General features: G+C 47.1%; 1 protein-coding gene across 4 annotated transcripts in view; it reads right to left on the minus strand.

Annotated features, from left to right (window-relative positions):
* The window catches only part of PPIP5K1 (diphosphoinositol pentakisphosphate kinase 1), a 43,709-nt gene that overhangs the window by 5,482 nt on the left and 23,271 nt on the right, over window positions 1-14,956 (minus strand). For 2 of the 4 annotated variants that reach the window (XM_034065950.1, XM_034065949.1), the window contains exons 26-28: window positions 13,966-14,056; window positions 8,987-9,109; window positions 5,809-5,871 (exon numbers count right to left, since the gene is read on the minus strand). In XM_034065950.1, coding sequence (XP_033921841.1) covers window positions 5,809-5,871; window positions 8,987-9,109; window positions 13,966-14,056 — 277 coding nt within the window. The remainder of the gene's footprint in view (window positions 1-5,808; window positions 5,872-8,986; window positions 9,110-13,965; window positions 14,057-14,956) is intronic. The other 2 variants (XM_034065951.1, XM_034065952.1) reach the window with 2 other exon arrangements.

The following is a 14,956-nucleotide window of genomic DNA, read 5'->3' on the forward strand; positions in this document are numbered from 1 at the left end:
CTGGCTACTGCAGATGCTTCCCAAAGCCTTTTCCCAGGGTGTGCAGGGCAGGAGTCTGTGATGCTGACAACAGCATAAGAAATCAGACAGAATTCCATTCATTTTGTACCAAAGTCATACAGCAGCCCTCAGAGGAATGAGTTTGTTCAGGTTTGACAACACTAACTGCATTAAAATACAGAGGGCAATCTCCTCCCTTCAGAGTGGGGTCTGCCCCGGAGGGGGAGGCATGTGGCATGGATCTGCTGAGCAGAGTAGATAAAAATGAATCCCAAAGTCCACTGTAATCTTCTCCACAGTGTGGTTATGTCCCCAAAACTTCTGTTCAATGAAATAGGAAGAAACCATCTGTTAGGCTAAAGAAAACAAGACTTGGTTAAGGGAAAAACCTTAAGCTAGACCAGGCAGAGGAGTCTGCTAAGTATGTTATCTTGGATGTCCAAGGTGACTGCGTGTGATGTGGGGGAGCAGCTATGGGAGACACTGCACCCTGAATCAATAGTGCAGCAGCATCCTGACACAGTGGCAGAGAGAATGGTGCTGCCGGGAGAGGCACACTGCAGGCAGGAGCACCGGGGGTACAGCTCAGCTCAGGGACTGCAAGTCCTGTTTCACCTCTCCCAGGCACATGGGATGTCAAAGCTGAAGGCCCACTCTGGTTATGGCTGAGTTAACTGTGCTCCAGTTCAAACTCTTTTCCCCAGACCCTCATGTTCTTGGCAAGTGCACACTTTACTGCAGGCTGTCTACTCAGTGTCATCAGGGCTCATGAAGTCTTCCAGAGGTTCAGGGACCAAGTGAATTTCCCCTTACAGTAACACTGTTTCAGAGCTGCCTAGTACCAACACACAGCACCTCATAAGAGCAGTAAGAGGGTGATCTGGGTACAAGCACCCTTGTGCAGAAATCATCTAGCACGGTATACTTTATAAAGCAAATGGAGACCTGCCCCTGCCTCACATCTTCCATCAAAACCAGGCAATCCCAGATTCCCAGGAAACTCCAGCAGGCAGTGACTCTTCCCCCCAAGCAATCCCCCAAACTCCACTGACCTGGGGCTCGGAATTGCTCTGAACTTGATGTGCCTTTTCCATAGTCCCTGGTCTCCCCCTGAACTCTGCTAAGCTCCTGACACCCTCATGTACCATGGTGAGGAGCTTCAACTGTGTGAGAAAAACCACTTCTGCCTGAGGCTGCTCCTACTCAATTCATTAGAAACCCCCCGGCTCCTGCGCTGGAGCAGACACTGAACTCAGATCCCTACCACCCAGAACACTCCGACCAATATCACAAACATCTTTCCCAGACTGCAAATTTCTACCTTTTCCACATCATCCCAAGTGGTGATGGTCACATCAGAGCCTCCACCTTTAAACCTGAACTTGGGGCTGTTTCCCTTTGTCATGTACATTTATTTACATGAACATCACCGGGTGCTTTACTGCCCGCTCACTATCACAGGGTGTCCTCTGCTCCTCCACAGCTGACCCACGGCTTCAGCAGAATCCTAACTCACTACCCACAGGGACTTACTTCACACTCTTTCCCACATAGAAAAGCACGGGTTTCCAGAGAGATTGCTTCAGAGCTCTACTGATGACCCTTCCAACTATGGATGCCAACTTATATTATCAACTCCCAGATTCTATCTTTTAATTCATGCTTGTTTTGTGTGGATAGAAGTACAGTTGAAAACTAAGAAAGAGTGGGTAGGAGTAGGCATGTTCACAAGGAGGGGATGTTGGGCTGTCAACTACAGAGACCAGAGAAACAAACCCCTGGTCCGAGAAGAGCCCCAGCAGGAATCCCAAGCATTCTAATTAGCTGTGAGCTTGATGAGACTGAGAGAACAGCAAGAAGGAACTGGCTGATTGCAGAGATCCGATTCCCACACAGGAAGGCTGCCACGCTGAGGTGCTCAGCTCAGGCATTTGGCTGCACAACCCAGCACCATGCTCAGCACACGTGGCAGATTGCTGCCCAAAGCCCCAAGTCCATTTCTTCTCCCACCAAAGCTCACAAGAGAAGCTCAGCTTTGGCTTTGAAGCAGTCTGCTGTGTCCCAGCATCTCTCCCCTTGAAGCAACTTTGCTCCTCTTTAGTATTTGTTGCTAGGAGACCAAGGATTGTCCTAATTATATATGAAAAGCAACTGCCATTTCCAAATTGTCAACTTGACAGAAAGGGCCATATTGAGAGAAAAACAGACTGTGTAAGAAAAAAATCTCCTTTTTCAGGCTCTGAAAACACTTGATCCTGCTGCTTTACTTCATGGAAAGCTGCACTGCCTCTGCCCCTTACACCTATGGATCTGAATGAAAAAGGAGGTCCATGCATCACATCACACAGCGCAGCAAGCCACATGCACCAAGCAGGTTTTATGGTGCCAGGTAAATGTTAACAGCCAGCCTTAGGTAGCTGCCTGTCTGAGACAGGAATCTTCCTGCTTGTCTTAGAAGCACTGAGACCTCAATGCATCAGACTTCCCGTCTGTGCCAGAGGCTGAAAAACACCAGAGAAACAGCAGCAAGCTGTGATCTGAAACAGCTAGATTCTATGCAGAAATCGCCTACCTCTTCCCATCAGAGACATGACACACTGCAAAGTTCCTACCAGGCAGAACAGATGCCATGCAATGCAGCCACGCAGAAGCTTGGTTTCTACCCTCTCTTAACTCAGTTTCTCTAGAAACAACACAATTCCACCAGCACTCACTTCCCCAAAATTTCCACAGCAAGTTCACTGTGCATGTGACCAGCTGCAGCCTCCTTGAGCTTCTTCCTCCCCATAGTCCTACTATTCACTTTGGTTCCTCTGCTAATAATGGGGCACCTTGTGGTACCCCACCAAGACCTGCGCAGAGCTATCATGCCAGCCTGGCATCACACTGGTACTTGCTCAGTGTCTAACCTGAAGGGCTTACCCTGGCTAAAGGAAGAAGGCAACGAACAATTGCCAGAGATGAAAAGAACACAGTTTACAGCCACACAAAGAGCAGTGGCTCCATGTGGAAAGGCTACTGCCTAAGGCTCCAAAACTGCCGGGTACAACAGCCCACACAGCTTGCTGCAGCAGCAGCCCAGAGATGTAAGAGATGCAGTGAGGGAAATGCTTTCCTTTTTTAGAAGCAAAGCATACTTTGCATTCTCAAGCAGTGGTCCCCGCTCAGCTACAAGAGCATGGGACCAAGGCAGCTGCAGCGTGCAGTACCGTAAAGACACTCCAAGTCCTCCTGCCCTGAGATCAGCCAGCTCCTGAAGAGGCGCAGGTGGTAGGAGCAGTGCTGGAGGTGATGGGCTAGAGCGGCATCCAGGGAGATGTTCCGGCTCGTGGCACAGTCAGAGGAAAAACGGCGCAGCAACTGGGCAACGTGGAGGTGCTCAAATGTATCTGGAGGAAAGGGGCCATAGAGAGTGAGAGGGGACAGAGAAACTGCAGAGCTGTGGGCATGGGGCTGCCAGCACCAGGGCTGCAGGGTGGGAACAACCCGCACCACACACTGCAGCCCAGTCCCTCCCGCAGCAAGCAGGCCAGGAAGACCCTTGGATCTACATACCCCTGGTCACGCTGCAGCACGCCAGGCTCCTGCCCGGCCCATGCTTTGGCACACGCAGCTCCAGCGCCGGGGCAGGCCCTGAGCAGGTGTCATCTTTGGAAGTGGCAGTCTGACAAGCGAATACATTTTAGGACAGGTTCCAAATCCAACACAGCTCAGGTTTGGCTACGTAAGGTCAGGCCCACGCTCACCCTCCCCCAGCTGAGACAAGAAATCCAAACTGCAAACAGAGTGTTCCAGTCCTGCATCCAAACACAACCTCAGCACACGAAGAGAGCAAACAGCCCAGGGTTTGATTGAAAGCAGAGTGCTCAGGGCGTGTTAGAATGGAAGGGGCACAGAAGTGCTGACCTCCCTGCTCCAGACTCTCAGTACAGCCCTCTGGAATCTTCTGTGCTATCTTTGCACGGCAGACAAGACACCAGCATGCAGGCATGTCTCCTCCATGTACACAGCCCCAGATCATGCTCCCAAGACTCACAAGACAAGAGCACAAAACCATCTGGCCCTGACACTGACGTCCTGGCCTCTCCTGTGGTTCACCCATCCCATTTCACCACACAGAGGCAGCTCTTCAGAAACAACATCCAGAGTCAGAGCTGTGAACAGCTTTTGCATCTTCAGGCGCGTGGCTCACGTGGCTGAACACCTTCCTGCTAAAACCAGTGCCAAGCCTAGACCAAATATGCCAAATATGCCTTCAAGCTCACACCTGCTGGACCTCTGCCTTTGCTTTCTTGATTATGGAGCACGTTGCCACTTGGGCAAAACCTCACGTTCAGCATTATCCTGTTTGGGGTGGAGGCATTTGCTGTACAGTGTGGCTTAGGAAAGACTGGTGCCTGGGACAAGTTTTGCTGGCAAGATAGAACAACACATCCTGCTGACACACATCACGTGAGCCCAGATGGTATCCAGACATACAAACAAGTTGAGCAGTTGACCAATCTGGGAGAAACAAAACCAAGCAAACACAGAAAATAAATTCCCTTCAGTTATCTGAAACAATGAAGCCCCATTCAGCTGCCCCTTCCCCTTTCATCTTTCCCAAAACTTTGGTGTTTGTAACAGTCTTCTGAACTTCTTCCATCTTCCAGATCATGCAGAGCAGAATATCTTCATATTTACTAGAGCAACAAGATTGCAGAAGCAGCCTTGATCGCATAAGACAGAAATACTTAACCTGGCATCTTTCTGTGATCTGCTTTGATTCAACACCAGGAGCCATAAGGTAGGAGCGGTGCTGTGAAGCAAACCTTGTCAAGAGTTTCTGTGCAAGACTCAGATAGTAAATACTAGTGCAAGACATCTGCTACAACAGAGCTAGTGGTCTTTAACTTCAAAAGACTCACAGTTGAGGTATTGGGTTAGTAGCAATATGAAGCAGAGACAGTGATCAACAGAAGCACTGTCAGACATCCTTTACCAAGCCTTTCCACAACTACCAGCATGCCAGGAGTGCAGCAGGTCACCTCTCCCAGTGGCATGTAGCCCATCTCCTCCTACCTCAGGCCCAAGCCAGCACTATCCCCCAATAACAGACAAGTGAAAGCTCTGGAAAGACACCATTCCCAGGACAGCATCTGCAGGAAAGGTGAGCCTACTCCCACCAACATCACCATGACTGGAGTGACCAAAGGACCACCCAAACAGATACGTTTGCAGATAGGAGGCCATGAGGTCACCAGTGTGACTGTGCTGAGGAGCACCATGCATGGGGGAAGGCTGTCAGCACTTCCTTCTCCCCCACCCTAGGCTGCACTCTTCCTGGTGCCACGTGAGTGGCCTCAGGCTATCCTTGTCTTGGTTCTGCAGATCTGCAGTGTAAAAACTGAGGACCCAAGCTGCTGAAGCTTTTAGGATGTGGAGTGGATATTCCCCCCTCCCCCCAAATCCAGTGGCATCCCACCCGAACCCCCACCCCACCAAAAGGGAGCATGGGAGAAGGCCTTAATGTCAGCAGTGGAACTAAGGGCTGCTTTAGGAGTCCATTCTCAGAGCCACTGCTCTTGCTTTTTCACTGGGTATACAAATGCCTTGGGGGACAGCAGAGGAACCACTGAGCTGTCACAGAGGATGAATGAACACGTTAGTCACAGTGAGACAATGGGGGAAGGTGAAGCATGTTTGGACACCAGATACAGACACAATAAAACCACAAGAGCGCTGAAAGGACACTATGTGCAGAGAGAATGTAATGTGAGTGTGGGGTTAGGAGTGCAAGGGAACGTCAAATCAAGGAAGCAAACGTACCATTAGTCGGATGCTTTGCAAACGACACAGAAAATCGTTTTACGGCTGGCATAGACAAGAGCTCTGAGGAAATAAAAACAGATCATCTCAGTTAACAGCCTGCTCCTAAGGATTCCCCAACCTTCATAAGCTTGCAACTACCCTTTCAGGTTGACCTGCTGCTTGACCCCCACAATGTGCTCCCATTGGAACTGCTGTGGCAACCCAGGCACTCTTGAGCTGCAGGTCTGACCGAGCCTCTTGGCTTCCTTGTGCTCTGCTGGCTCCCCAGTGACCTTGCACTGCCCTGCAGGGTCCCCCTTGACACCACAAAACCTCAGCCACATTCTCTCCATCACAGAATCTCACACCTACCCATCCCATCTGCAGCCATTCTGTGAGCAACCCAGGCTCAGCCCAGGGTGAGATGCAGTGAGGCCGTGCTCACAGCTACAGGAACACATGGCCAAGCAAGCAGCAGCACCAGAGAACAGCTCTCAGGATTCACCTCTGCCCAAGGAAAATGACAATCATTCTGCAAAGGAATTGAAGAGCTCTGGCGTAGCCAAGTGCAGCTCAAACACCCTTGCAATATAAGCTAATAGAGCTATTCATGCCTTCACAGGTAAATCAACCAACCAATTAGGGAACAAAGAGAAGACCCCTGAAGACATGCCTCTACAGTTCTGCTGCTCACAGCATTTCAGTACAAAGAGGATTAGGGATACACTGTTTGAGTGGTCCTCAGGCTTCTCCTGGCCATATTCCAGGCCAGGCCAAGCTCTCACATAGAAATCACCCATCAGACAGACAGTGCAAGGACAGATTCTATGCAGCTAATGGGATGAAAACAGATGAGCCTTAGAAGACACGGATTAGTCTCCATATGCACCGAAGGAAAAAAAACCCACCAAAATGCAGACAACTTCAGTTTATTCCCACTTCGGAAATTCCTAAGCTATCATGGGAAAAAGAATGTTCTAGGTCAGACCCTCTGGATGCAGGATTTGATGAGACCTCAGCCAGTCATATCTTTTGCTGCTATTTGGGAACTTTTAGGAAATATTCAAAAATGCTTTGATTTCTCTTTCATGTTCCATGTGTCCGTTCCACCTAGTCAGTAGGGTCCTTACACCTATCCCTGCACACACTCCTAGAGATACACAAATCAATTTATGCTCCACACCCACACTGTGCTTCTCTAGCTACATCCACTGTCTTTGACAAATAATATATTTAAACCAACTCTCAAACTTGCAATTTCCTTTGCCACTATAACAGCCATAAAACTGTTTTTCCCTCTTCAAACTCAACAAACAGAGCACGGCAACCTTCTCTACACATGCAATCCCTTAGAAGTACCCTAGTCCTGAAGCTGCAGCAGCCAACTGGTAACCATCACCATCCTATCCCACATCTCCCCCTTGCCTTTACAGCACGTCAATTTAAATGGTACTGCAACACAGCATATTGGATCCCTGCCTTCAGATGAGTCAGCTTCAAATCACAACCATCAGCTGAGGCTGGGACACAGCTTTTCACTGAAGTGTTCCTTAGCCCTCTTCCAGACCCCAGTAAGAAGACTTCAGACATAAGGAGCATGTTAACTTCACTTGAGCATGTCTTTGATGAAGTGCTATAAGCCATGCACCACGCCTTGAAGCATCACAGCCATGGGGAAAAAATATCATGCAAAGATGTGCTCCAGAATCTGAAGGATTTTAAACATTACTAGCCTGATGACTGAAAAAGGCCTTGATAAAAGTGTGCTCCTGCTATAGCTGCTATGTTACTGTATTCAGCTCTAGTGATGTTTGGTTTAAATGCCATTGTTCAGCATTTCACTGGTGTTCATTTAAGCAGGAACATGCAGAATGAAGGCCTTTTCCACATTCCAAACTGCCTTCTCTGGAAGCTAAACACCCTTTTGCCTCCTACTTGGTTTTGCAAGCCTCCTACTTCTTCCTCACAATTGTTCTTACTGCAGCAAGGCACTGCTAGCACAGGGTGCCACAGCACACTAACAAACATGAAGAAAGAAGTGTAACATCCAGATGAGTAATTCTGGGCTGTGTTAGTCACACACTAGCTAAATCAGTCTGCCCATTAAGTATTGGAAGATGCAACTGTGTCCTGGCATGCAAAGACCTTGGCACTGAATTCAGGCTAATGCAGCAGGACCCTGCTCTGGGCCTTAAACATGAGCAGCCAGCTGCAGGTACGCTCATACCACACAGCCTACAGAGAAAGGCAGCACAGCACCAGGACTGAGCAGGATCTGCTGTTCCCAGCTGGAGACAAAGCAAGCAATCTCTGACACTCTTCCCTGAGAATTAGAGCTGCCTTAGATTCATGCTGCTTGCAGTTATGGAAGGAAAACAGTCAGAGACCTCTCTGGCCTCTTCAGCAGCTCTCCTGGTATTCACACCCTGGTCTTGTGCCAAACACCATGAGCTTATTCTGGGACCTCTGAGCCAGCACTTGCTGCCTTGAGCAGCTCTGACTGGTACAGCAGGGTTTACAAACCTCTCAGTTTACCCTTCCTGTCTCTATCACTCCCAGCCTGGTGTGTGCTAGGGAGCTCCATGAAAAGGAGAGAAGCAACACAGTTTTTTCTTACACAGTGAAAAGCTGCACATAAAGCCAGTATAGGTAATGGTCTCAATACAACAGCGTTTATGAGGTTCCAATAGCTCTGAGACTGGACAGCAACTTTCTGCCCTGATCACCTAGGCCATTTTTCTTTCCTCAAAGCTGGACAAAAATCCAAACGAACCAATCTCCTGCTTTTCCCAAAGGCTCCAAATTAATAATCTTCCCACCTTGTAATCCACCAGTGCCAGGGTTTGTTATGATTCCAGTAAGAAAGGCACTCAGACTCTGTAAAGTATTGACTACAATACTATTTCTTAGAACTAATAGAAAGAAAAGAGGGGACAGATAATTTTACATCCATTCAGATGCTGGGAACCCTGAGTTATAATACCATACACAGCATAAAACTCCTCACACAATAACAGCTCCTGTCTTGTCCTACCAAGAATCACAATTTCTTGGGATATGATAAAATGCATTACTGGAGATGTGATGAATATGCACGTTCTACTGTCATTCTTCTCAGCAGTCTGTCTTTGCCTCAGTCGCATCCTGAGACACCAAAGTCCACAGATCAACCACTGCTGCACAGGGACACACATACCGTCTTTGTATGTCAGGCTGCTGGCAAACTTTTTGCCATGGCTGCGAGCGTAGTCCTGGAGGTTGGGGGCACTGGAGGAGCCTCCCAGCACAGTGGTGCTAAACAGGCCGGTGCATTGTGACCCTGGAAAGGCATGGAAGGTGTTAGTATTGTATCTCCACTGCATGCAACTTGAGAAAAGCAGGGTTAGTCAAAGAATAAGGAATGAACTGGCCACTTCACAGGCAACCTCTGGAAAAAAAATGATGCCAGGGAGCATAGGGAGGCAGTATCTCCTATTCTAAATTCAACAATGCCAAATGCACCACAGGTAGCCCAAAACTCAGCACCAGGAATGTTCCTGTCTCCATCCAGGGGTTTATTTCCATTTGGCTTTCTTGCCCTGCCCTAGGAGAAACACCTTGACACCCTCCAATCAGCAAACCTACATACTCATGTCAGAAAAGCCAGGATGCCAAATCAGTGATGTCCATGTCACAGGCTTCGTGTTTCTGCTCCTTTGCCCCTTCTCTTTGGAAAGCTCCTTTTTCTGCAGGACAGTGAGAGGAAGAAAGGACTGCCTGACCTGTTAATCAGCAAATGTGGATTAATCATGCTGTCAAGCAGTAAGGAAAGCAGTGTGAGCAGAGAGCTTGTGTTCAGTAATGGCTGCCTAGATGACATTTCACACCCATCTGGTCATGTCTTGCTACCCCAGAGAGGACCCAATTGCTCCATGACCTACCCTTGCAAAGCACCAGGTGCACCCACAGCATGGAACTTTGCCTATCCTATAGTGAGGAATATGGCATGCAAGGTGTTCTCATGCATAGGAGGGCAACCTAATACAAGTGCCTTTGGCAACTGCTGGTGTTTGCTTCTCCAAAGCACAGTGTTCTGTAGAGTGACTGACATTATGTGATATTTAAGGGAACATAGAGCAATTGAAACATTATCAACTGAGGAAGGCAACTGTGAGTGAGACAAAACCTTATTATATGCCAGACAAATCCACTATAAATTCTCTGCTAAACCATCTTGATGCTGAATTCTGAACTGAGAATACCAACTACTAAAAACAACCTTACTCCCACACATAAAAGGCTTCCAGAAACAAGCAGGTTGATCTTGTTCCACCTTGTCTGCCAAGGCAAAAAAAATTACACACTGCCTATTAGTATTTAACTGGATCAGTACAACTGTTACTACTGTTAAAAAGATTCTGCCTATACTGATTAGTCTTCTCTGTAACCTCCCATTTATGTGGCTGAATAGCGTAAAGGTTTCCACTTCCCAGAGCTTCTGAGCTGAACAAGCCCTGATCTCCCACCTTCTCCTCCAAGGTTGGGTACTCCAGCCCTCATCCTTCTCCACTGCCCCTTTATGGTCTTATACCCACCACATCCACACCTTCTTGCAGTAAGAACCCCAGGACAAGACAGCAGAACTTCAGATGCAGTCTCATAAGAGGTGAATGAGGGGAAGAACTATCGCACAGCTACTCACAGGCCTAAGCTAAAGACATCTGCTCCTGGGAGCTGTGGGGTGTGACCTGAAGGGTTCTCATATGCACTGAACTTCAGCTCTTCCACCGCTGTGACACCGCTGGTAGCTTTCCTCAGCACACACTAGCACATACATGTCCTTGGACAAACAGGCGACAAACTCTTGCCCACAGGGTGACTGATACACAAGTCTTAGAAAATTTCCTCCTCGTGGCTGGAACTGGAGCCCAGTGCTGGAACTGGAGCCCAGTGCTGGAACTGGAGCCCAGTGCTGGAACTGGAGCCCAGTGCTGGCTCAGCACAAACTGGAGTCTCTCAGAATGCAAAAGAAGCTTTGTCAGGCAGCAGCCAGGATGGTGCCTCCTAATCGTCCTTCCGCCACTTAAAAGCAAACCAGCAACAGAAATAACTTCAACAGATAAAAATGGAGCAGAGGAGCTTTGTGACTTTCTATCTTGAGCAACCTTGTGCCACTAATCGTTAAGCTAAGGATACCCCACTGTAGACAAAGGCATCCTGGTAGCACCCTTAAGCCAAAAGAGAATTTACAGAGATGACGCTATGGACAACAACAACTGTCTACAGTGAACTCCAGGAGCCCACTGTAGCCAAAGTAAACAAACACACACACACATCCTAAAGAACATAGAATCATAGAATTGTCAGGGTTGGAAAGGACCTTAAGATCATCAAGTTCCAACCCCCTGCCATGGGCAGGGACACCTCACACTAAACCATATCACCCAAGGCTCTGTCCAACCTGACCTTGAACCCCACCAGGGATGGAGCATTCACAGCTTCCTTGGTCAACCCATACCAGTGCCTCAGCACCCTCACAGTAAAGAACTTCTTCCATATATCTAACCTAAACATATGAGCAACTTGGAGTCAAGATGTAGCAACATTTGCTAGAAATTCCTGTATGTGGTGGATCTTTTTTTGTATATTCAGATGTATCTTCAGTATTTCAGATATTTAACAAATGGACATCCCTCATTTCCTTATGGGAGTCTCAGCACAAAGCTTCATGCCCACTGGCAATACAACACCTCTATTACTCAAACAGCAAGGAGTGATTTCACCCCAGTTTGAAGTGCTGTTGGAACCAAAGAAAGGCACTGAAACTTTCCCAGGCTTCTCAAGCTAGGAGCATACACATTATTGCAGATAATCCACAATAATGCACTTGCTCCTGCCCAAAAAAACATGGCATCCTCCAAAGCATCACTTTGCATAGACAAAGCAATCTGCAGGCCACCCTTTTTCCATAGACTTTAAAGGCTTTTTAAGGCTTTAAATTACAGGAAGGACACCATTCTGGCAGGTATGGCAGCAGGGTTATTACAGGACTTCTGTCCTGCTTCCCATTCCTGCATGCCTAAACACATGAGGTTAGACCTGAACAGACATTCTCCCAGAGAGTCTGTTCTCCCAGAGATACCGATAGCCTGCCACTGTCAGAAAAGCTCAGGGGCAGCAAGTAGTATCTGAATGAACCTCTCATAGCACAACTGCTGAGACAAGTATTAAAGGCAAAGTTCAAGCTCCTATGAGCTCTGTATTATAGAATCATAGAATAGTTAGGGTTGGAAAGGACCTTAAGATCATCTAGTTCCAACCTAAAAGCAGAAGAAACTAGATTTCTACAAATAGGAAAGGAATCAGAATGATTCCCTGAAGAGCTTGACTTCTACAGGTAGAGGCATCATCCTTCTCAACAGTTCTCAGGTTAAGAGAAATTCACAGAAACACAGATATCCTAAGAACCAGGGATTGTGCAATCTGGGGTCTCTCTTCTGAGCCTGCAGCTGCAATACTTCATAGAGAAGGATCATGGCTGGGCTGAGTAACCAGCCAGAGGTCTACTGTCGCAGATCAGGTCTATCAATTCCTACTCAGTGTTTTGTCTCTGCAGAGCTTCACAGTTGGGAGAGTGACAAGCACAGGCTTCCCAGCAAGGCAAGTCAGGTAAGAACTTGGGATTAAACCTGCTGGGATCACATTTCAAATTCTGTTGTCAAGGAAAAGCAGTACTAAACAAGGGTTCAGCGGAGCAGTAGTCTTCTCTATTGCCAAACAGACATTCCTCAGAAACCTGGAAAAGGCTGTGGTAAGTAGACTGTAACATCTGCTTTCCAGAGCACATGCCTTCTGGTACTCAGGCATACCAACAGTAAAGATAATTTGTATGTAGCATTTGATGTATTCAGTAATCCTCCAAGCAGCTGCCTGTGCAACACCTCAGAAATGCTTGTATGGATTCACATGGATTCACAGAATAGTCACAGGTATCTTCAAGCCTAAGCAAGGCAGTTTGTTACAGCTACTATATCCTGCAGGTGGTCTGTGAAAGGCAGAAATAAGTAGATGTACCACATGAAACAGCACATTCAAAACCCACTATGGCCAAGGCTATTGTGTCTTCATGAAAATAATATGCATCAGCATTCCTTCTTAGATTTTTCCAACTGGCTGGGAGTGTAGCTGGCAGACTCCAGGAATACTTCCTAACCACTCTGGAGAAAATTCCCTTTACTTGGTAAGAACCAGCTTCCAAAGAAGCAGTTCATTCAAATGCAACAAAGAAAAGATCAGGCTTTTTCAGGCCTCCTGGCTGCAGGATGTCCACATAACAGAGTAAGTAACTGATGAATCAGGAATGCTGCAAATCTAGAACCTTGCCAGAGGGCAAAAACAGGTTTAAAGGAAAAAAGTGGGCATAACTTGGGCAATTCCACCTCCTGGTGCTTATTAGTCATTTGCAAGATCTAGCTTTCACAGCTGTCTTTGAACCTCATGACACAAAGACAGCTTTTTAGTTTCCAAATAGATCTTGCTTTAGTAAAAATATTTCAGGAAGAATTTCAACTACTAAGCCATAGTTGAGGTTAGGATGACAGGGATTGGTATTCTCAAGGACAGGCAGAAAACACCAAGTACCCCAAAATATTCTCTTCTGCTGGCTACCATGCAAAGAATGGCTAACCAGGGATTCCAGTTCAATTACAGAGCTGTCAAACACCATTGCAGATGACAGATTTGCTCCACAGAAGAGATTTTTATGAAGCAAAGGCAGAAATATAATAATCTTACATGAAGAGAACCTTTGCATATAAACTGCAGTTCTGCAGAACAGAAAGCACAGCAATTCTCATGAAAAATTATCTCTTCCTACTAAGTTCAGGAAATGGTAGAACAAATGATAGCAATGTGGAACCAGAAGGCAGCCTGCAAGTACGCAGCCTGCTCTGTTGCTCACATACTATAAAGGATGAAAAGTGCATCTTCCATTGCTAGAAGCTAAAGAAGATCATACACAAAAGGAAATACAAGATAGTCTCTACAGTGGTCTAAACAGTAACACTAAAAGAAAACATGAAACATACAGAGAGACATACAAGGAACTAAAGCCACATGTGTATGTGGAGAGACAGACATGGCCACAGAAATGCAGAGGTCCAGGTGAGCAGGCTGGTTACAGGTCAAGTACAGTACCTAAGCCACTTTGCTTCATCTCAGAAGACTGTCTTGAGTAACTGCTGAAGAGGCGATAACCTCCTGATTTGGAAGAAGATTCAGACAGCACCTGCAAAGACAAAGAGCATCATTAGTGTCATGCTCATTGGTCTCAAAAGCTTTCATACACCGACTGAAGGGAAAGTATGCCTTTTCCTTAAAATCACAATTTGCAAGCAGCATAAAAGTACTCATATGCCAAGACTGTGACAGTGCACGTTCCATTTATGTTCAAGTTTGCATTGGGCTGTGGAACAGTGGAGATTTCAGAAGTATGAAGGGACTCAGGTACTGAGCTCCTTGTCTCTCAGGTCTCTTGCTGGGATCAGCAAGGCTTCCTACTTTAGTAGCAGGGAAGTATATCCCCTGTGACTTAGTATGGGCCTTTAGAAAGAGCCCGACTGCTGCATGCAAGTTAAATTATAAGTGACACAAAGATGGAAGCCCAGCTAACAACATACCTTGAGCCCTAATTCTGTGCTTTCACTGGTTCAGAAAAGGTATAGCAAAAATGCCCGTGAAGTTCCTCCAAAAGGAGGGGCAACTCTAGAGCATTTTGAAGGTGCCAGCTGCCTGCTGACTGTGCAGCTAGCCCTATCACATGTAACAGCCCTGAAGGAGAGAAGTGAGAACAGTAAAACTGATCTTTGTTACTTTTTGCAGATCAGTGAACAGGACAGTTCTAAACCCTGGCAGTTCAAACCCTCTGTAGTAAACCCTCCAGTTGGCAGGGACCTCTGGTCTGCGCAAGATCTTAGAGGGGAGACAGGAATAAGAAATGTGAAGCTGAACTATGAGAGGTAAAGGGCCTAAGGGAAGGCAAAGATGTCACCACAGTTAGGTGAAGAGATTGCATACAGGCTTGCAGCTGGTTACCCCGATGCCTCTACAGAGCACATAATCTAAATGATACCTGTGGCTTTAAGCATTTCCTTACTTGCTTTTCCTCAGCAGTTCCTGTGACCTGTGT

This window comes from Melopsittacus undulatus, chromosome 9 (genome assembly GCF_012275295.1).
Source record: "Melopsittacus undulatus isolate bMelUnd1 chromosome 9, bMelUnd1.mat.Z, whole genome shotgun sequence".
Taxonomy (NCBI): domain Eukaryota; kingdom Metazoa; phylum Chordata; class Aves; order Psittaciformes; family Psittaculidae; genus Melopsittacus; species Melopsittacus undulatus.